Below are 24,887 nucleotides of genomic sequence, written 5' to 3' on the forward strand. Positions count from 1 at the left end.
GCGATACGGTGTAGCTTTACGAATATGACTGAACTATGCGCCTCGAGAGTGTCGTAAGGACCGGCTTTATATAACATAGCTTCACTGAAAACCTCGACCAAGTTATGTCTTAAAATATGCCAATGTATATTTATCAAGAATTATAAGCGCAGAAAACCAGTCTTAGCCAGTTGGACTCGCAGCACTGAACGTTCGGCCACCCATCAAATTACTGACTGTACTAATACTTCGTTTTTATATTACTACTAGCTGACCCAGCCAACGTTGGTTTGCCTAATAAAATATTTCTAGTTGTATGTATTTTTAATGCCACATTATAAAAAAATTAAAACAAAATATTTCAACCAAAAAATTTTTTTTTTCTTTGAGCAACCCTTAACACTTAGGGATATGAAAAATAGATGTTAGTCGATTCTCAGACCTACTCAATACGCATATAAAATTTGGTAAAAATCGGTTAAGCCGTTTCGGAGGAGTACGGTAACTAACATCGTGACACGGGAATTTTATATATTAGAAGAGATTTTTTGTTATGAATACATCATCTGTAAATTTTACTACCTGGCTATCACGCTTTATGAGCAAGCATACAGCTAGCTCATGTCGGTCCAGTTTTACCCTTAAGGTACGAAACACTTATAATTACTTTAGTCATAGATTTATTATTTGTGATGTCATATAAGTAATCTTACTTATTTTTCAAGCTGCGACCAAAAACTACTTTAATTAATTTGCTACATAAAAACTAACCTAATGTTAGGATACTTAGGTTTCCAGATTTTTTAATCTACCGTTGCTTCTACAGTATTTAATATGCATGTGTGTGTATATTAAACCATTAGCTGTTGCCCGCGACTTCGTCCGCGTGGTTAGAAGATATAAGTTAGGAATTTTGAACGGAAGCCCTCGAAGATGAATAATTTTCCCTGTTTCTTCCACATTTTCCATATTATCTTCGCTCCTATTAGTCGCAGCGTGATGGTTTATAGCCTAAAACCTTGTGGTGGTCTATTCAACACAAAAATATTTTTTTCAATTTGAACCAGTAGTTCCTGAGATTAGCTCGTTCAAACAAACAAACTCTTTAGCTTTATATATTAGTATAGATAATTACAATATTCCTCGTATCCATTCCATCAGGTAATCCATTAAACAGTGTACTGGTCTATATGGTACGTGCTGTAAAGCTCCTTTGTGGACGTCTGAATCACGAACTGCATTCCAATAAGTTTCAGTGTTACGGGCAGTGCTGTAAAGCAAACAATATGGACCGTATCAATAGCCTTTGAATTTGGATCCTTGCCAAATTGTTAAGCTTGGTATACATCGCGACGTTTAAGGTAGGACATTAAAGATATTATAGGTAGTTTAGCTGGGATTAGTTGAAGCTTACCTTAGAAAGGTGGCGATGAAAATCAAGCTTTTTTTTTCGGATGGGAAATCATCGAATGACTTCTTCCGCTTAGGGTTAACCTCGCGACATTGGTTCCGTATAAATAGGCTAAAAATGGCCGAATTGGTTGGGTGACAAATAAAGCAAGAAATTTATGACAGTAACAACAGCTGCGAACACTCAATTCTTGTTTAGGTTTTGTACTAATAATGTGTTTTTCTGACCGGAAGTTAAGTTACTGTCTGCAGCGCAAAAAAAACGCCACAAGTAGTAGTAGAGCATATAGTGTTACATCGTTTAAATTGTGTCTGGTATATTGCAAGATGCTCCTTGCAATATACCCTCTAGCGTTTTGTGCTCGCCTCTCGCCATTTCGTTATACGTTACACGAGAAAATTTGATCCAAAGGCACCTTCATTATTGTTTGGTAACAGGAGGATTTCCTCAGATTTTTTTATCGGAAAAGAACAGGGTTTAAGTTAGATCTAAGTATTTAAAGTAACATAATTATTTTCGGTAAAAATTAAAATTGCCTATGACATTGACGTACGTGGCAATATTGGGAAAAAAAATCAAAATAGGTTAACTTTCAAAACAGGCAAATTCTAACAGAAACTTACTAACTGAAGTAGAGTAGTAAAATCATACTCTTAAGAGACGTATATAATATGTAATTAACGTAAAAGAGACCTTAAGTTCCATTGCACATTTTTGCTCAGTGCATGGAATGAAAGGCACATTCGATTACGTACGACGCTCATATCGAGAGCGGTATATTGGACGTGCCGACGAAATAGCGGACGTGTAGAGGTATTTTATAGACTGAATTTCGAAGCACGTGTTCCTGGTTTATAAAGGAAATTAATATCCCATACAAAATAATATCTGCTTGAAGAATTACTACGTAAAGACATTTTAAACGTTGTCTACTTTCCAAAATGTTTAGATCTTCCTCACATTTTTTCGCCATACCTAAACAAGTGTAGATTATTTTTGCCTTCAATCAGGTGTAGTGCAACTTATCATGGTTTTAACTACACATTATCAAGGGAAATATAAAATGCTACATCTCCTTCGTAGTAAAAATCGGATTAAGGAATTTATCTGTAATCCGATCATTGAGCCTCCTGGATAGCTGATCAATAAAGCGCCCTTGTGCTTATGTTCGTAATTTATGTAAGTTTAAAAATATTGAACTTTAATAAACATACCCTATGTTTACTCTCGATTCAGAAAGGTCTACTTTATGTATTGCCAGATCTACTCTCAAAACATGTGTATAGTTATCCATAAGTATTAGAACCCACGCAACCTTGGACATGATGTTTGCGAGATATTTTAATGTGAAGCGGCTTTTCAGAATGGTTAGAAGCATCAAGAGCTTTTAAAGTTGTTGTCCTGCACGACTGGCTTCTTTTTGAGCTGTAATATTTGCAACAGTTCTGTATCAATGCTAATCATTTTTAAAGATACCTGTTCTATTCCGCACGACGGAATACCGCATATGAAAAAATAAACTAGAGTCTAGTCTGCAACTAGAGTCAGTAATGTAACGTTTTAAAAGCGGCCTATTTGAAATAAAAACTTTTGATTTTGGATTTGATAATATGAAATTCCTCTTACGAAAATTAGTATAGACAAAGTGGTAATGTTATTGTTCACAGTTCCGTCTCAAAACCATACAAAGCGGTTACAATGACTGCATCTCAAAAGAAATTAATCGCATATTGTGAATGAAACGACCTTCTCTAAAGTCTCCCTATTTACAGATGTTATTCTATTATCAGACGTAACATTTGTTTTGTCAAAAAACGAAAATTCTCAAAATGGTATAAATAAATAATACTAATGGTACTAATAAATAATACTTTTACTCCTCTTGGTTTGGATATTCCTGGTCGTCGTTGCACATGCTTGTGACACAACCTGTTGAGAATTTTTCAGGGAGTCTCTTGCCATTTCAGAAGTCTACGGGCAGTTAAACTCTGAAGCTTGGTCTAAGGGAAACTGTTGAAAGTTGGTCTAGTGGTTAGTGGCGATGTCTGCAATACCAGAGGTCGTGGGTTTGATTCTCACCCAGGATAAATGATTGCGTTATAAGCACGATCACATGTTCCTTGTCAGGGTGTAATTAATCAATATTATGTATTTGGAAATGTATATCAGTTGTCTAGTATTCATAATACAAGTTTTACTTAGTTTGAAACTAGATGGCGTTGTGAAAGTAGTGGATAATTATTATTATTATAAGATTTTTAATTTCTGTATATCTCTAGTTTCTTGTGAAAGGATGCTTGAGCTTCCAATGAAATCTAACCTTCAGAAAGTGCTACTTAGTAGGCTGATTTCACCTTTGTTAAATTTTTCCTAGGATTGCACAGGTATGTGATTTGCGAAGCCTTGTTTCCCAGACAGTCTTTTATTCCCGAACCATTGTGCACGTCCCGCGATTGTTTTATAACACAAAAGGAAACTCCACAAAGGTTTTTTCATAATATTCGAAAAAAACCCCTCAAAGCCTTGATAAGTTTGGAGGCCTTTCAAATGATTTTTTATTCTTTTGTTCTGATGTAGGGCGTACTAACTAAAAATTCTGCAAAAATATGCTTTTAATAAGTGTCCGATTTTGAGATTAGTTTTTTCCTAGATGAAGATTTTTTTTTTCTAGATGATATTCCTTGCATGTAATTAAAAAGTTGTAGCTTCTGTTATCCGTTATTTAATTCGAAATGTCGTGTATCACGCTTATTATTTCGTATTGCTTTCTGTTTGATAAATATTCAAGAATACATCTAGAAGCATTTCCTAACATTATTAAAAAATTTGAATATCATTGTCGTGGAATATTATATTTGTTATAATAAAATAAATAGTATTAACACGACGGTTACATTTCCAATCTTTCAAGGACTTATAAAAACAATAAAATAAAACTGTACGGTATCTTTATAAACGGCAAGTATAAAAATATTATAACGGTAATCGAGACTTCATAAACAGCTGAAACTCAGTTCATAACTCTCGTTAAATTTGTCCTGGTTAAGCTCAACCGCGCGCTTACTGTACCGTAATAAAATAAAGCTGCGGATGAGATATGACTTAAGTACCCAACGCTGTATAACATAACACACGTGAGCCGAAAATTACCACCGAGTGGTCCCTGACACAAAACTGAAGTCAGCGAGGCAGACGGAGACGGCGGGATGACGTAGATTTGTTCTAGATTACCGATCTAGTCATTCGCAGTTCATGAGACAAGTGGAAGAAGAGTTGGATATTCCAGGCTAGTAATAATAACACGTGAGCCGAATGTCTTTAAAATGTAGGCCAAAATAACTAATAATACGAACCTTTAAATGTCCCACGTATCAGTCCTCTTTTTAAGAAAGGCTTGATCATCGATCACCGCGCTACCTCACTCCGGATTGAAGATTACGCATTCCAATATTTGGTACCCAAGTTTACTCACGATGTTTTGCTTCTGCTGTCTATCATGTAGAGTAATTAAGAAAGTACTAAAAACTTTAAAAGGGCACATTGGTACTGCCTGTGTTGAGATCGAACCTCATTACCATGCACAACTTGCCAGGCTTCAATTTTTTCCATCACTACGCGGCTTTAGAGCTTTGCCTGTGACTTTTCCTATATGAGACTTTTGCTCTGAAGTAGGATAGTGACATATTTTCAAGCTGAAATTAAAAGTAGCGATTTTACTTAATGAGGAAAAGCGTAGTCGTCATTGCTTGGCTTTTATCAAACAGTTCTTGGTTAGAACAGCCTGTTAAAATTAAAATTTAGAATTAAGGCTTTCGTACATGGTATGAATAGGTATGGTACGGATCCGATAAAAAACGTTTCCACTTTAAAAAACGTTTGTACAAAAAAGCTTCAAATTTTTAGGCGATATTAAATGAAGCAATAGAAATTTGTTACGCCCAAAGTAGAGCTAGGTAAGAACAGAATTAAATATGAAGTAGGCAAAAGTGTTTTTTATTAAAGAAGAATTATAACTGGGTAGTAGGCTAAAAATAGCACATTTATCTACAAAAAGTTCTAATTTGTGGCCCACTTAAAATGAAACACTTGAAAGTGTTATCTCACCTGTCTTTGGGCTGAAAATGAATTCTATTTTACTTGTCTGTCTCTCTTTATATATTTATCTAACAAACCAATATAAGAGACAAATATTATATGTATAAATTCGTAATTCTCAAATTGTCTGTTTCCAAGTCGGTTTTATTTTGGTTCAAATAACATTGCGTAAATAGAGGGTACAGGCTGCCACTAAATTTGTAGGCTAGACCGAATAAATAGGCCTGCCCGTCTAGCCAACTGACATTTCTATTTTTTTTACGTTTATTTGACTAACTTAGGTTAGTAGTAGTTAGTAGGGCCAATCACATAGAAGTCGGTCCTGGGTGTGAATCAAACCACGACCTTCAGTATAACAGGACCAGTAATCACTATACCAACAGGGGACCCAAGTCTTAGATAAACATTAATGTGGAAGCGTGACAGAACGATACATAGTGAAGAGCGGCATCTCTTTTCTACAACTGTATTTATATTACTTAAAGAGATCGGTAGAGCCGCTGGACTTTTAAAACCACCTTCTATAGTACAAAGCATTTATATGAATTTTTTTTATCTTGATATCGCTATTTTTTCGCAAAGATCATATACAGGTTAAAAATAGAACAGATCTGAAATTCTTATTTTTCAAATGTGTGAGATTTATGTAAATCCTGTAGGTCTACTGATTGACGTTTTGCGAGAAAAGGTCGCCATTTCGATTTCCTTTCGATATAATTTGTTAGAATTTCGTCTGCATATTTAATGTTTCCCAGAAAGACGGAAATAATTTTTACAGAGACTTGTTATTTTATGTGTTGAATGTTTTATGGAATATACCAAAACTGAGCTTAGATTACGAGTATTTAGTGTGATAATGATTTAATCTTGCGTTATTTTGTTACAGGTAAGCTGTAGAGGCATCGTGAGTACAGCGTATGCACTGTATGTAGTATACAAGTCTCGGCTACAAGAAGCCGCGGCTTTACTCACAATTTTTCTATTCCCAACGCTTTCTTTCTCCCGCTCGTATCCCAATCTGCTCGAGGTCTTCGCAACATGCTTTTTTTTCTAACTGTCATCCCCACCAACTTTCTTTTTGACCAACCATCCAGCCATCTTATCCTTGGACCTCTTTTTTATCTATCATCTGCTTTCTGATCTAAGACAAGTATTTCATCCTTTTGATAAGTAGTATGTATACTATCCCAGGTAAGCATACTTTACATTAAATTCACTTAAAAAATTAACGGGATTGAGCAATTATATATATCCGTCCAAACAATCATTCGCCTTTATAATTGAAGTGTAGATTTACCAAGCGAAATGTACATAATGATGCAAATTCAACAAATACGGGTTTGTTTTTCGCGTCGCAATTGTGTTTTTTTAAGTTTCATCCAATTTGCGTGGAATTGGACCACGTTGGGTGCCAATTTAAGTGAATTGACTGAAAATTCGAGACCTTTTTTATTAGAATTTCATTTTTTTGTTTATAATAGTATGATATTTGTTGTGCTTGTGATAGTCATTATTCAAGGAATTTTGACCTTGTCATATGTTCATTGTCCGCCTGTATATACTATTTAATTTATATTCGCTTCATTTTATTTCACTTTCAATGTCAAGTCAGATACCGAAAAGCTAAAGTCAAGCAAGTTTTCAATTAACATTTTATATCCAAAGAACATTTCAATTTATAAAAGTAACTTTTGAAATTATAACTGAATAAATAGAAAAGAAATATGAGTTCAGAAATTTTTAAATGTCAGTCACTCGTTGGGCGCCAAATTACAACATAAAGGGAAGTTTGTAGAATTAAAAATTATAAGTGCGTAAATAATATAATTTGATTATGCGACAGAGAGTTTATTATGTTAATATAAACAGCTCTCATTATTTCGGTTACTTAAACAAAACGTAATAATTCATCTGAATGGAATTTTAACATTGTCTGACGTTATAAAAGTGAAATCATATGAAAGGAGGTTACACGCGCCGAGTCATTGTTATTAAAATCTCAATAACTTTGTGTTATTTTCACAAATTTCTTTGTTCTTCTTGTAAAGTTGAGATTTTGGAGATTTTTGTTTTATAATTTTTTATATTTGTAGGAACTTTCATTTATTTTTATGTCAGTAACGATAAAATTTGTTCTTCGATCTATGCTTAATGTCTGAATTTAGGACTATGGGCTATGTTATGTTATTACTGTGATGATTCTTTGTGCAAAAAAAAGTAAATGACATTTTAAAGAAAAGATAAACCTCTTCAATATGACATGACTATGAGATCAATTTATTTGATGGCAAATCATAAACAGGGAATAAACTATTAAAGGGACGTTCAAAGTTATTCCTAAATAAAATATTATGAGAAGAAACTATGAATTCACTGTGAATTTCCAACACGATTAAGATAACGGTACAAAGTAGGTGCACCATGCAGAATTGTAGCATTATATGGATAACAACTTATTAAGCTTCTGTTCTGAATCTGTTAAACAGGCTAGTATATTTAGTATATTATTGTAACAAGTAGTGTTCATTTTTTAACACGTAACGCTATATGTGTGTATAATAGATATTGTTTCATATTTCTGTAACTTTAGACTTAGACTTGCCGCATTACAGCGTTTTCAGGCTCATATTCCGTCCTCGTTAAATTACTACGATCGCCCGCTCCTATTGATTGTAGCGTGATCATAATCTACCCACCGCTTCTGAAGATTACACGGAAAGTAATATACGAAGTAAAAAAATAGTATGATTGTTTACAGATGTACGAAAAAAGATTACAAAAGGAATCATTTTGGCAAATTTTTAGAAAGTTTTACACAAAATAAATTCGACAGGTAGAAAATTAACTATGAAAAATATTTTCTTTCTATTTGTCTCAGCAAATACTCCAACGACGCAGAGGTACATCTTTGTTAGCGTTTGTATTAAGTATTCAAATTTTGCAGTTAGCCCATAAGTAGATTCAATTTAACAAAGCTTACAACTTTCCATCAGACGGCATAAGCCGTTTACCTCCTAGCCTTGGGAATACAGGGAACATGATAAATGGTAGTAGCCATTATGCAAAGTGTGGGGTGGTGAGAACAAAAAAATATTCTCAGACAAAAAGTTTAATACCAAAACATTTGACCGCGTATTATGTAGCTGCGTAACATCCTTATTGGGTTAGTTGTGCAGACTAATACAATTTTATGAAACAAAGTCTCTTTTTTTAATGTATTATCCACTTTCTTTGTAATCTCTATTTTTTTTGATATGGCGGATGAATCCGCATGGACACCTGAAACGGACGGTAATGCTTCATACATCTTTCTTACACCTAAATAAATTTAAGTATTTGAAAATGGTTCGAAAATGAGGTGATGTAAAGCTAAGGTTTTATTTTGCAGAAACTATTTTAATTTAGGCAGCAAATACAAACTTTTTGCTGTTGACTGATGAATAATTTAAAATTAATTTAATTCTTTGTTGTCATGGTGACTCGGTGACATTGCCTTGTTATTACAACATTTCATAAACCTTTTTATAGATCTAGTTATGAGATCCAGAAAGCAATCGAAAGCAATTCGATTAAGCTTAAAAAATGGTTCATGTTTATGTGACAAAACTATAAGGCCTTTAAAACGAGTGGAAAAAACAGGTTGCCCGGCTGATGACGATGCCGTGGCTACGTTACCAGACAATTGGGTTCCGCGACACAGCGGGCCCATACTCTTTAACTACCTCAAAAAACGCGAACAAGACCATGAAAACGTTCTTGCCAACATAAACGAAGGTGCAAAAGCTGTCAATGAGGATATAGATAAGAGAATACACGAGCTTGCTAAAAATCTTTGGGTTAATATCCAACAAAATCAACGACTTATGGATTGTCTTTTTGATAAATTTGAATATTTGGAGGGTCCTATTAATGCGGAATCTCGTAATGATGCCCTGAAAGGAATGCAAGAGTTAAAGTCTCAACGCCTTGAAGATTTGGCGACGTTCAAGAGTGAAGCTTTAGGATTAGAAAGAGAAAGAGCCGATAAATTGAGAATTCTACTACGTGGGCAGTTCCAACGCCTTGTCTCTGTTGGCCACAAAACACCTAAAGACCTAGTGCACGAATTTGACGAAAAAATTTACGATATTAATCAGCAAATTCTTAGTAATTCCAGAGCTTACTCTGATTTAGAGGCGGAGTTGAAGGTTCAAGCTGATGAATGCGTTTTGCATGCACGGTCTGCAATCAATCAATTATGTTTGGGAATCGGGATGGCTGTGAGAGGAAAAAGTGCTTTGATATGGTGTAAGGATGAAAAGGTTTCTCTTAAAAGACAATCGGCTAGTGCCACTGTTAGACCACAAGAATCTGCGGATCCTACAATAGGCACAATTTTAAACGAAGTAGAAGAGTTTGACGCTGTTGTTTCACGCTTGGTTCAGGCATATCGCAATGCAGTTATTCGAGTGTTTTCAGGGTTTTCTAACAAACTGATCGAACTTGAAAAAGATCTCGGAAGTCATCAGGATCTTCGAGGACAAGAAATTATAGATTGCGAGTTTTCTGAGATACAACGAATTATTGAAAGACCTCTAACACGGTTATCTAATATTATTAATAAAAAAACACCTCAAAATAAATTACAAGAAATAACTACTGAAGATATAGTGATGATGGAGAAGAGTCTGGTTTCTCTAGGAGAAAGTCTCCGCGAAACATACTCGATTTTACACAACGCAGGCCATCTCTGGGACGCTCATATACTGCGTTCAGCTCATGTTCAAAAGTTGACGATTGCAGCTGTCGAAGATCTTCTTACTAACAATGATACTATTGAACTATCCAATGAAATACCTTTTAATATAGCCTTAGAACAGTTGAGATGTGCTTCTGACGTAGATAAACTAAATCTACAATTCGATGCCATTACAGCGATGCTAGACAAAACGGCTGACATGTATCAACACCATAGTGAAGCTGAACTAGGGCGCCTTGAAGAATTTATGAACCTACCGCCAATTATGGCAAACGTGTTACTTGCGGAATTTTATTCATTCTTAGATAAATACCCACGTCAATCAAAGGGTATACAAGCAAAAGCAAGCCCTCAATCACGCTCGGCCCCAGCGACTCCACGAAGTAGTTCAAGTTGCCTTCAGCTACCACTTCCTCGTGCGCTTTTACAAACTGAACTCCAAGAAGTTGCGTTACAAAACTGGAAAAATGGGTTCCTGGAATCTTTTGAAGCCAACGTATCTTTAGTACCTGAAGAACTAAAACACCAAGCTATGCTGTGGGTGGAGGAACGTAGTGCGCCCTTGCACATGCGATATTCTTTGAAAATGATTTCGCATTCCATACGGCTAGAACGTGTTAAAGCAGCTCGCGACCGGCGCCTTAAAGAACTGCGGTACCACGAATCTAGGTTAGAATCGCACCTGAATGCTATATTTGTCCTTGTTGATCGTTTACCAGAAGAAGCATCCCAGTTTGCCGCTTTAGATGCTCCATTTTTGTATCCTATTTGTGAATGGCTCGAGCGCCTCAATGAAAAAATGCAAGAAGCAATGAACCTAGATACTATAGATCATGAAGTAAAATTGTTAAAAATGAAAAGCTATGGTCCGCGTTTGAATAAATACAAGCAACTTTTTGAGCAATCGCTTAGTGTGGCGGTGGCTGATAAGAAGAGACAACTAGAACACCGAATACAAGAGGCAAGAGTATCAAATGTGCGTTTCATATCTCAGATAAAGTTGTTCAATGAAGGAGGCCAGTACTCTGCGACTGAAGCCACCAAGACGTGCAATGCCCTGAACAAGGGCGCCGAAGCGTTAGAATCGTGCCTCGCCAAAGCTTTAGACGCTTTAAACCAACGTAAAATTCAGTTACTTGCTCTTGCCGATCACAATGTGTTACCACTGCAACGCATAGTTGAAGAATCACTTAAAACAAATGTGAAATCGAACATTAAGCTTCATGAAAAAAGGAAATCTCCTGTGAGGAAAAAGTAAAATTAGAAAATTAATTGGTTTTTTATTACAAAATTAAGAACATAATAAGACAGAGTACGAGCGCTGATTAATACTAATGAACGAGTCAAGCCGGCCTCGTTACTCTGAGGGTTCCGTAAGAGAAACGAAACGGTTGCTTGACAGATAAATTTGATGCCCACCAACTATACTTTTTCTCAACCAAAAAAAAAAATATGACCCTAACAACTTCGTCTGTTTTCATCGATCTTTATTTTTAGTATTTGGTACAACGGTCAGTACAATACTAAATATGATTTAAATTTAAATAAATATTTTTTAAATGAAGAGGCTTTTTTCTGACGTACATTAAAACTGTAGTAAAGGTCTCTTCGAAATGTCAAATGATCTTGAAACGAATGTAGTTATCTCTCAAGGGTCGTGTTGGCAAAAGTTTAATCCCCCTGTATTTCGTAAGGATGCCATTACCCCCGGCTATAGAGATGGGAGTGATTATTTTTAATAGTCATCCTAAATATGAATATCTTCTTTGCTCTATTAATTTTCTCGTTTAAACCTGGAAAACTTGCAGATAGGATAATAAATATTATGGTCATGTATCTTACGAGAACCTGAGGATTTTTTTTATCTTGCATTAAGACAAATTTCAAACGTTGAAGGAAAACATCGTGATTAAATCTGGACTTGACAATCCCCATTGAGGTAGCGCGGAGGTAAAAATTCAAACCACATCTATATGGAAAGAGGTGGGTCCAGCAGTGAAAGATTTATAGGTTATTTTAAATTAGCTTTTTAATTTATAATTAACTCAAGAACTACTGATTAAATGCACCGGTGCAATATACACATAACAAACGCATGCTGTACTGAAGCGTACATGGTATAGCATATTATAAATCAGGCTAGTATTAAATTCGGTTCCTGAAAACGTCAAGATTTCAAATTGATGAGCTGGTTTCAGTTTCGTTAAAATGGCGTTCTGTCAGCTTACGAACGAGCGAAATGTTTCGACGTAAAGTTGATCAGTCCAGAAGATCTATCCGAATAATCTTGAATAAAGCTCTATAAGATTTATTTGAAATATTTTTTGATGATTCTATTTTTGGGATCCTCCCAATTGTTAATTTGGTTTCCCTTCGCAACTCAGTGCTTATGAAAAGCTATTGGTCCAAAGGATATCTCTATTCAGTTTTGGTTAATTTTGTCGCACGTGACTGCCGTTATACTGACCATCAAAATAAGCTTAGGGCCTACCAACACATCCTAAAGTAATATTGTTAGAGTTGTAGAAGAGCACACGAGACGGCTTATATCCCCGTCTCTTTCCTACAACTGCAATAATATTACTTTAGGAGGTACCGGACCTTTTGATGTATAGAATTTATAATTACAGAATTTGTTATTTCAGTCTCCAGAATGCTTGAACCTTTTGTACATCTTCATGTTGTCGCAGAAACAAAAACGACTTGTTTCGACCGCAGTTGCGTAATACGAAGCAAAATTAGGCTCGGTACGGGAGCGTTATTACAATGTTATGAACTTCAATTATAATAAAACGTCTTCAAGTTTTTATTACATTCTACAAGCTACATGTTGTAAAGATGGGGAGGTAACAAAACTTAAACAACTTGAGGACAAGAACCGTGTCTGTATTATCAGCTGTGTGGTAGCCGTTTTGGAAACAAAATGGTGCAATATACGTTTGGTAGGTGAATTAATAAATAAATAATATAAATAAATGCGGACAACATCACATACATTGTTCTGAACCCAAAGTAAGTTGCTAAAGCACTTGTGGTATGGAATTCAGAAACAACGAAGGTACCACAAACACCCAGACCCGAGACAATGTAGAAATGTGAATTTTTACATTGACTCGACCGGGGATCGAACCCGGGAACTCAGAGCTAGCGACACCTTGAAACCGGTGCGTACGCCACTCGACCACGGAGGTCGTCGGAATTTTGCATTCGAACGTCATAAGACTCTTTTCAAGGAGTCTTAGTAGACGTGAAGCTCTGGTTTGTCGCAAACCTCTACTACCTCGTAACATGGCCATTCTTTATGTATGAAAGAACTTTTAATTACAACCTATTTATATCAATTGTGTAGGCTTCTCACTCTTATTTTTCGCCCAAAAATAACTTATTGAGAGTTTGAGGTTTTACTATCACAAAGAAGCCCAAGTCTCAGGACAAGTGCAGGACAAGGCTTGTCTTACGCAGGGATCGACTTGCGACACGTAGCGCTCAGTGCGTTTGGCGTGGTGACCTCAAACACTCGGCTATCCGTGTAGTCAATTCCTATCTCTCCTAGGTCTGGTGGGATTTAGCTTTTTGGCCTGACAAAGAGTAGTCGACACACGTAAGTATTGAAGGGAGACGCTTTGAAATGTTTATGCAGCCTTTGTCATTTTGCTTAATATTGACAGAAAGCATGGTATTATAAGGAATATCAGTAAATCATTGTTTTCTTTTGTCTGGCCTTGTCATTCACATGGAGTGACAGGCTTACATAATCGCAGTTATTTAGTTTCACTAAAATGCGAGAAATATTGAAATATTCCCACAAGTCTAGGGAGGGTGTAATCCTCAAGCAAGCAAAGCAAGCGGCAAACATTTTCCACTTTGAAATAATATAGGTTGTGAAAATAAATACATTTTCTATACGACATTTACATAGATCGTGCATTTTATTGCATAATCTCGGTTATACAGGCTGCTCTAAAGTGCTGTCGGCTATGATAAATTTAATGGAGTCTGTATCGTGTTTTTATTGCGCGGTAAAGCTTGACGGATTACCGCCACGATGCGTCCGTGAAACTAACTTGTTTTTCTACCGGTTCAGCTCATTTACTTCACTTTACTGTTTAATGTATCAGTGGATTTGCGGGAAAACGTTTTCCGCCTCACTCACAAAGATTATAATTGTCGATAAAAATCTTCTTGCTGTGTCCATTGTAATGCCTTCCAAAATTGTAGATATTTTCCCCTTCTTACTCAATAATTTATCGGTTAAAAGACGGGCTAAAATAAAGTCTAAAACCCGTCTGAAACAAATCGTTGATTGACGACAGTCGATTAATGTTTAACCTTGTAACTTTGATACTCAATCGAAGTCGGCACGGAACCCGGAAAATGTCCGCTGTTATTGTAATTTATTGGTTTCAACAAAACTTATTTAAGGCTAACCGTAGTTTGTCTTAGTTTAGGTCTTTTAGTGGCTTTGCATAATTAAGCACGTGTTCATACCAAACAGTTAGTTGCAAAAAGTGGTTTAATGTGTACTTGTAACTATACTCTACACTTGGCCAGTGATGACGCGTTGAATTGTGATTTTGCGCAGCATATTGACCATAACCACCACCATCTAGGTGATTATAAAAGAAACGATCCTTGTGTCGCGGGTCTTTTATAAAAAATCAAGACATATGAACAAAGATGCCCAGACCCAAAATTAGCATTCGTAGATTAAACCGACTCTTAATATACGCGGGAATCGAACCCGCAACTTGGCTATCCTTGCAGTGACTAAGCGAACTGTGATATACAATAAACTGATTTTTTTTTGGATAGTAACTACTCTCTACTACTCATTATTAAATGATGCAACAGTTTATTCACGCGTATTTATCGGTATTGTCTGACTAGTTTCGAAACCAACCGGAGTCCTTAATCATGAGCTGACGCGGCGGGGTCGCAAGTCGTAATAGTTCGTTGCCCGTTGCATTTTAAACTGCACAACACTCACTGAATGACTATGGTCAGCGGCTGGCTATACTTACCATACCATCTAAAGCTCCTTTTGATATTCATAATAATCACCTTTTAACTCTACATGCATCTATGTTTATCAAACCGACGTTCGTTATTGTAGCTTACTGTTAAGGTTTATTCAAACTGCGGGTTCCCACGTCTCGATCGTTAAAGCTACATTGTATGAAAAATATACACTATGTTTTAAATTCCTGTAATAATTAAACATTATTTCTATATACTGGAAAGCATCTACGATATAACGAGTGCCTTCTAGTTTCCGAAGGCAGGTTAAATTGGGGTCTGGGATGTTATTTTTACATCTTTGACAGTCGTTACGGGTAGTCAGATGCTAGACAGCCTGACAACCACTCTTACTAAGGGGTATTGCGATGCCCAGGAAAGTGAGCTTAAGAGATCAGATAGCCAGTCGTTCCTTGTATACCCTAGCCGCATCTGGTTGGACTGGAAGCCGACCCAAGCATAGTTAGGATAAGGCTAGGCTGATTTCATCATGTCATCCTTTCACAACAAAACGGATTAATTTGTTTCTGTATAAGTACATAATATATTCATATTATAATAACCAATATCTTGTCTACTCAGTCAATTAAGGTTATTAAAAACGAATAACTATTAGAAAAAAATTGTTAAGTGCATAAAAACAAAATAAAATGAATGTTACGAAACATTTCCTTTATGGGTTCTAGAACCAAGAATAAAACGAAACCCTATTATTGGGGCATACTGTATTCCTGTCGCGAATACAACTCTTAACTCTGCTAACGTTTTTTACGGTCATAAATTAGTAGGTACCCAAAAAGGTTTGTGTCAACCAGTCTATTTGTACGGAAGCATCAGTGTCGGGACTACGAATCGCAGTTGACCGTGTTATTAAAATTATTTTCAAAAAACTTTGTCCGTTACTTGCAATAATAATAAGTACAACACGATAGTTAGGTATGTAACATTTTCATAGCGATCATAGCCATAGCTAAAGCCGGGTAAACTTATATATTATACTGTTTCCCCGAAAACGTCAATCAATCCTTTCATACGCTTGACCTTCTGTTATCGACACAAAGGAAAATCGAAAATTATACGCCAACACTTACAGTGTATCGATTACATTGTAATATACCATACATTATGACTTGGTTGTATTAGGTGACGTGATCGTGTGATACAGATTTGACTAGCTTTTGCCCATGACTTTTCCCGATCTCTGGCAGTCAGGAACAAAAGCTCTGGTTCTGACGGACTGATTTCGGATATCGTAGCATAAAGTAACCTATGTGCTTTTCTAGACTGCTAGCTATCTCCTTACCAAATTTCAGCGCAACAAAGATATTCTCATATTCATATGATTTTATGAAGAAAAGTGAAGACCGTGTGGATTTTTTATTGCTGTAAAGCATAATCCTGTTTTCGTTCTTCAAGTACCCCCAAAATGATACTTGTACAAAGTTTCACGACCTATCGGTTTAGTAGATTTTGCGTGAAAGCGTAAAAAAAACTAACAATCACATTTACAAAGTTATTAGGGATTACTAAAGATAATGTTTTTACAAAACGCTCTTCGAAATGTCAATGAAAGAAAATCTTAGAAATCAATGACGACGTTTAATAAATAATGTACCTAAAGTAAGTTTAACAAATTCACAAAGAAATCATTCTGCCTCTAAAGCCCACTTAACATAGAATATTCTAACATCTCTTCCATTTCATGAACACAAAAGATCAGGTTGGAGAATATTAAAACCTCTGCAACGGCTTTGTATGAATTATTCACTGGGCTCATTAGACCCTCGTAATACAATATTCAAACAGGACTCCCAGTAATGCCTCATTCTCGGTCATGTAGGTCTAAAGGACCGCATTTAAAGGCAACAAGGATTAATTAGACGTATTTTATGAAGCGGTGGTCGTTGGAGATCACCGTGGTCTTTCTTCGCTCGGTGGAAATTCTTACTGCATGCTTGGAAGCGACATGGGAACAACAAGGATAAAGTGACTTCCCTTTTCCACAACTTTAAATCTTATTTAAGAGAAGCAGTAGAGTGCGACTCTGTCCTCCTTGTATGGGGATTACAAAAAGAAGTTCCTTGCTATTTTAGTTGATTAGGATAGAGTTTCAAGGATTGAATAGATATATATTTTTTAATCACTTCCCACATTTAAGAAACAGGGGTTTCACAAACATTCAAGTCACACTCTCAAAGACATCCAGACTCAGGACAAGCGAACATGCGCATTTAGTTAATGTCACAGGTTTAGTCTATTTCATGAACCGTGATAGCTAGAGAGTGGTAATAAACAACAAATACTGAAATCGACGATGGTATGTCATGAATTTGATGGATGATATGTTTTTGCCAAAATTGTTTATCTTTAGCCTATATCCAGGTACCTAACCCTTAGTTTCCCTCATGACATATCCCTCGTATTTACCCGTTTTTTTTAATCTGGATGTGTTACGGTTAAGGATACTTGTTTATATTTGTGACATAACCCAAGGTTATTAGAGTACTTTGAAGTCTCAGTAAATAAACCCTCATATTTCTCCTGAAGGATTATCTTTCCTGGAATTGAACTCGTAATACTATACCAACATTTATTTAAACTTTGAAATTGTTCAGTTGAAAACTCGAAAGCTTTGCAGCCAGAGAAATATTTACTATTTTCTTGTCTTGTTCTTTACAGCTGCGAGATGAGATAAAATAATGATTGAAATATTGCTTCCTCAAAGCGTTGGTGTCTTTAGATTGTATCAATGTAAACAAGTAAAAATAAAATGTTATTTTGTTTCGATGCAATATTTTTTTAGGATTGAAAACCCAGTACAGTTATATTCATGTTACATAAGTTTAAACACATATATATTTTAGAGGGCCGTGCCGAAAAGTAAAAATACTAATACTCTACTGTCTGTTCGTCCATTTGCCACCAAGCTGTATGTCATGAACCGTGACTACTTGACAGTCGAAATTTTCACCTATGGTTTAGTTGTCCCCGCTATCGGGACATCATATAAAAAATCGGGGTTCAGCAACGGTTGTACATCCAACACATTGGTTACCAATTTCTTTGGCATATTTATTTCTACATAGAATATTTAAACGACTCTGACTCGACAGATTGTCCTTTTAATTTTTGTCAATTTTTTTAAACACGAATTGCCCCCCACCCTTTTAAATAAGTTTCAAGACACGGCAACATTTTGTAATGAAATCAAAGTCGCCTCTGGACTCAATTTAAGTCGCACTCGGCGCCGGCTTCAAACTCATTATTAGTTGCTGTATTTTACATTTCCTAATTACTTTCGGTGTCCGTTTCGAAGCTTTAATGAACTTGAAATTTAACTTCCCTGAACAAATACAAAGCGACATTATGGGACCGTAAAACAAAGTGAATAGGCAGGATTTTTGTTATTATTATTTGTTTTGAGAGAAGCAACACTAAGATTTTTTTTGTGAAATTTTGCGTGAAAATTCCAACTCTCCAGCTGGAACGATTCATGAGTGACTGGTAATAGACGGTCAAATGGCCAGATAGCGAAGATTCGGTAATAGAATTCCGCTTTTACCATTTGGGTAAGATATCCTTAAAAGACTTCTAACAATTGTGAACGCTTAACGTATGATTTCTATGAACTCACTAGCAGATACCAGCGAGTCAGAAGCAACATAAAATCGGGATAAAAACTATCCTATGTGTTAATCCTGGTTATAAACTATCTGTGTACCAAAATTGTTTTTGTGTGAAAATGTTACAAACGCTGTTGTTCGCGTTTATAATGTTAGTATGATTAATAACTAATTTTATTCTAATAGACCTTCAAAAGGCCGGCAGATAAAGAAATATTTATTTGTCGTAGAAAACTCCGTACCTATTATTATCACTTACATTTGAATCTTTAATAAGTACTAGCTGTTGCCCGCGACTTCGTCTGCGTGATTTTCAAGATGTGAAAAACTATGAAGTTTAATAATAACGATTAACGATCATCGCAAAAATGTAATGCAATATTGAAAATGAAACACTTTTTTACATTTTAAGCTTGCTTTTTTTTTCTAAATTATAATGAATCTTGAGCGGCCCAAAGACTATCAAATGTTTGAATCAAACACATTTCATCGTTTACGATACTATCCTGGTGTCAAATATTTCACAGCTGTTTTAATGACTTTTTCTCATTTAATCCCAAAAAGAGGGGCTTATAACTTTGACATATCTGCCTGCCTGTCTGTCTGTGACATCATAGCTTCCGAACGAATTGTACAATTTTAATTTAAACGTGAATTATGTGCGAGTGTTCGTTAAGACATGTTTGACAAATCGAGCTGTTTAAAAATGGGGGGGGGGGGGTGCAAGTATGAAAAAATAACAGAAGGTATAACTCAGTCTTAGCACTTCTGCTAAAAATGTTTTACTTTCGAGGGTTTCCATTTTCTAATTAGGTAGGTTATGATTTTCGAGCACGTCTGTTCTTTGGCCGGCCTACACCTGAAATTGTTCGACGGATTATGAGGTATCATAAAATTATTATTGTACTGTAACCAAAGAGGTAAACCAGAACCATATTACTGAGGCCCCGGTGTCCGTTCGTCTGTCTGTCACCTGGCTGTTTCTCAGGAACAGTGATAGCCAGACAGTTGTTATTTTCACACACGATGTTTTCTGACGATATAAATAAGATGTCAAATTATTTTTGTGGACGGAGCTGGTGAAGTGAGAGTCGGGCTCGGTAACTGTGGATGTTACATAGTGTCATAAGATATAAGATTTTGCAAAATTGCGCCCAGATAAACAGTTTCCTGAAGCACGTTATGTTTGATTGTCCTCTTAATATTAAAACTGATCTTCCTCACAAACATTTGGAATATTTCCAAAATAAAAAAGTTGGTAAACGTGTTACCTTGGCCCCCTGGTGTTTTGATCATGATTTGCCTTTAAATTGCTTATAAATAAATAGCGTGAAAAAAAAATATCAGACACCCCTTTTTTTAAATTGACAATGACAAAAATCTAAAGTATAGGATATGTCTAATTTGTGATGTTACGACAAAGCAAAATATGAACATAAAAGTGACTTCATGCTCATGAGTTCTATTTACTGTACCAATTTAAAAAGAAAAAATACCTATTTTATTCGTTAAACTACCTGACGATCATTGAAGTAAAATACCGTCATCCCTACTGCATAAATGGAACTTAAATAAAGACTACATGAGGTTGGTTATGAGGTTACGCTGTCGATACCTACAGCCAAAATGAATCTTCCAGACATTGTATGACGGATGTAAGTGCTGATAGCTACACGCTATTATCAGCCTTATTGGAGAAATTTCCAAAAATATGTTTCTAATCCTCGTCGGCTTAGCTTTGGGATCTCAGAAACTCATTCAGTCTCGTTCCTTCCCCTGTTTTTACCAGGCTACGAAAGAAGAAAATTTTAAATAAGTAGAGATTACAATAAATTGTTAAACGAATTTTTGGAAGGACCACGTGTGCGGTCTCTATAATGGCGGATGTAGACCGATAAAATCGTTAAAATATTGAAAAATCCCAGGTATCAGTAGACATTATTCTATCAATAGATACATAATGTCTATTCATTGATAGCTTTGGTCTTATAGATCTGTCACATTGCATACCTATTATGAAGTTTTTATGCAAGTTTTCTGGGCTTTTCTATCCGAAATACTTTTGGCCTATGCTATGTAAAACGCAATTTTAAGAAAACATTATTTCATTGTTTGAAAGGCTTTTTTTTGTTTGAAAGTTTATATTTTTGTTGCTAGTTGTTACAGATGAACCAAGGTAATATAATTAACTGTGTCGTTCAGTAATTTATTGCTATGCATAATTATAGATGAGATCAATGTGAACTACATGCAACTTTGGGTTGAGTGTCACTACGAATTCTTTTATCTTGAAGTAGCATCGCCAACATTACCGAGCTAAAAACATAGGTATATACACCTATCGTAAATAAACACAAAATCATATTACGGCATTCCACATTTGAACTTGAGTAAAAATAAAAATAATTTAAGTTCCTTTGTTTCAAGAATGTACCGATTACGAAGTAACATTTGCATCAAAATAATAATAATAAAAGTATTAATAGTTTATTTTTCTTTTATTTTAATTATTGTCGCGCTAGGTCTACATTAGACTTGAAAGAGAATAAAGTGACTGATTTTGTGAAAATGATTTACTTTCGAAAAAATATATTATTGCTCTGCCAAAAGTCTTAAGATAAATAGCGTGATGTTTTTTGAGTAAATTGATGACCGTGCTGCTTACTACTCAATGGGGTGAAAATACACCTCATAATTGTATTACACGATGTTACGGGTGAGTCCAAAAATTCAAAACTTTACTGCTCATGCCCCCTGCATAGTAGCGTTATGGTTTTTGTATATTTGTTGTATCATGTGTACGATAAGGTTCATGCAAAATTTGAACGAAATATATTCAGTAGTTTATGAGATAATTTGATATTTGTGTATAGATATAAAAGGCTCCTGCTCACCCCCTGTAACGAAAAGCGAGATAATAAGTAAAAAGTATGTTGACCGGACTTCTTGTTGATATTCTCTGAAAATATGAATCAAATCTATCCAGTACTTTCCGAGATCTTTCCGGACATACATACAGACAAACAGACAAACAGACAAACAGACAAACAGACAAAAATTCTAAAAATCATATTTTCGGCATCGGAATCGTTCGTAGACCACCCTCCAATTATTCTTTTTTAAAAATATTCAATGTACAGTTTTCACTTTTCTACAATTTTATTATATGTATATAGATCATAGTCACGTACGCGTCTTATTTATTCTCATTTCTGAACTGCGGGCCTGCCAACATCTCTGTAGTACGATTATTAGAAGTTAGAATCTAAGAGAAACGGCACTCTACGCTCTGTTCACAATGCATAATCTTCCATTAAGAGATGGAGTTAGCCACCTCGTGTTCGCATGCAAATGGTTCTGTAGACAGGCACTTCGGTCTTGGTTTAAATTCAATCTTCAGATCGCTTGTAAGAATTGAATGAGTATGCGATAGGTGGTTGCGTTTATTGTTTAAAGGGAATTTAAATAATAAACAAGATATATTGTGTCAGCTGTTGCCGCGGGCCCACCCGCGTACCAAGTTGTACACTATCTGTGTCATCTAAATCCGTTGATTGGTTTATGCGTGAAAGAGTAACAAACATCCATACATACGAACTTTTGCGTTTATTATACATATAAAGTAGGAAGTAGTATATTTTCATTACGTAATCAAACCCCATAAAACAATAATTTCGTAATTTGTTGGCGGGAATAATTTTATGTTAAATTTGGCAGTCCTCAAAAAGTTTCAGTCAAGAACAAAGGAAGATAGTTCTAAAAGTAGCTTGTCTTCTTGTTAAGTAAAAACCAAAGTTTGTTTCACAATTACAAACCAACATGTTGACAATTTACTTGTTGGTGTAAGCCCATTAAGTAATTTTCCTTGAATATTAAGATATTTTCAAGCGAAAGAGGAGCATGACAGCGCTCTAACGTTCAGGTGATGATTCTCGGCCACCGTAGGCGCGTGCCTTAAGGCGGCGAGTGATGGATAGCTCACCGCCAGATAGGCCTAGGCCCGTGCCAGACGGCGCGTGCCTCAAAGAGATGTCAGCAAGCTCTGTGGAGCCCATCAGGGCTGATGCCTGCCTTGGCAGCGGCACCGTGGCCCCGGTACAAGAAAGGCAAAGGGAAGTAAAACGGGTGCGTTTAAGTCGGTAGGAATCTGACACTGCCTTCCTTTCAACCCAAAGCGGAGTCATTTGATGATTTCCCATATGAATAAAAAATCGCTCTATACGTTGTTAAGCGATATCTCTTTTCGGAACGGCAGCTTTATTACTTGAAGAGGCCGTTTAAGATAGCCTGTTAACCTCGCAATCTAATTTAGGTACAACGCTTTTAAATATATTTTTATAAGTCCGTCTTACTTAAAAATCCCGAATTTTCTTTTATCTGTTTCCATCAAATTCAATCTGTAACAAAATAGATTCAAGTTACAAAAAGGTGAACTTTCGAAAGTTTACAAAATACTTAGAGCATTTCGACGAAAAGGTTTTTTGCTCCGGCTTGAATGTACGGATAGCATAACGAAGCGAAACCTCCTTTTGCATTTAATTAGGGTACTGAAGTTGAGATGTTTCTCTTGAATTCGTTAAGGAAGAACGATTGTATCAAAGGAATACTGTTTCTCTGTTTTCGCTGAAGTTTTTGAAATAAAGTTTTCACTGTACTGTTGAAATTTTGTAAAGGTCTACACACAATTGTTATTCCTTTTGATTAACAATTGATTTGATATCCTATTTAATCCATGAACTTACCTTAATTGTATCGAATATAAACTGATTAAAATTTTAAGGGCTGTACATAAATAAACTTAACTATGAAATATACTTAAAAAAAAAATTGTGTTCAGATTTATATAATTCGCTCTCTACCTAATAAAAAAAATAATCTTCTGCCCATAACGTGGCTGCAGACACTTTATCAGAATTTATACCCACCTCGGGCTCCGAAGCTCAAGGGCGATTTGTTCAACAACTTCCAAAATAAATAAGAAAACCTTCATTTCACTCAGTCTGTTGTTACGCCTCGGGTGAACAAGTATCCAATAAATTTTATACTTTCTTTAATGGGGACAGCGCGTGAACATATCCCCCTAATTGGCTGGCCGGTACAGCTGTAAAAATAGAAACCCTTTTATCGTGCTTTATATACACAAAAAGGTTTTTATTTAAATAGAACTCTTACCCTGCGTCAGTTTGCAAATAAACTTTGTCGTGTATGTTCACCGAAATTGTGTTGAATGGCCCAATTTTTAGTGACAAACATAAATAATGTCTCTAAGGTGTAATACTGGATCGGTCAACGAGTTATTAGGCCTTAGGGGTTTTCTTTGAATATACTTGGTAGTATTTTTGAGCTCTAAATTATGGCAAGCCAATTACAAAAACGTCATGTTGCTTTTGATGGATTGCTTAACACAAATATCAATGAATCACTTCACTTCCTGCCAATTAAGCGCTTTGATTGATTGTTAGCCCTTTGACCAACAAACTGACTGACCAGCTCATCACTTGATTACAGCTGCAATTGTTCTGCCCTTAAGAAAGCTGGGTACGATTTCAGAACAGTTTTTGGCGAATACCTTCTTCTCAGTTGACTGTTATCATTGACTTGTTTCATTTTTTTGTTTCAGTTGGAGAATGTGCAGCTTCTGGACAAGTATAACTTGCGGAACCCCTCGAAGGGCACGCTGTATTTTGCGACCACGCATCTCATTTTCGTCGACCATGAAATGAGGAAGGAGACATGGGTATGAATTTAATCATAAAGCTATATTTAAACTATTTGCGTAGGCCTTTAACTTGACCAATGACTCAACGCTTTATAATTACATCAATACAAAATTAAGCTGCCCTGCAGCTGTTTATTTCATTACACCTTAAGTAAAAGTATGTTCTATTTGTTCTATTATTAAATAATGCAACGGTTCCGGGCATCATCGGGATACTTACGGGCTTATTTGGACCCAACCGGAGTTCTTAATCATGAGCAGACGCGGCCGGATCGCGAGTCAAACTGACGTCAGCGGTCGCGCATC

General features: G+C 35.8%; 1 protein-coding gene across 1 annotated transcript in view; it reads left to right on the forward strand.

Annotated features, from left to right (window-relative positions):
- The window catches only part of LOC113500002 (myotubularin-related protein 8), a gene marked incomplete at its 3' end in the record, with an annotated part of 65,270 nt that overhangs the window by 30,590 nt on the left and 9,793 nt on the right, over window positions 1-24,887 (forward strand). The window contains 1 exon segment of the mRNA XM_026880645.1: window positions 24,483-24,599. Within this exon segment, the coding sequence (XP_026736446.1) occupies window positions 24,483-24,599 (117 nt within the window).

The sequence above is a fragment of the Trichoplusia ni genome, chromosome 13, assembly GCF_003590095.1.
Source record: "Trichoplusia ni isolate ovarian cell line Hi5 chromosome 13, tn1, whole genome shotgun sequence".
NCBI classification, from domain to species: domain Eukaryota; kingdom Metazoa; phylum Arthropoda; class Insecta; order Lepidoptera; family Noctuidae; genus Trichoplusia; species Trichoplusia ni.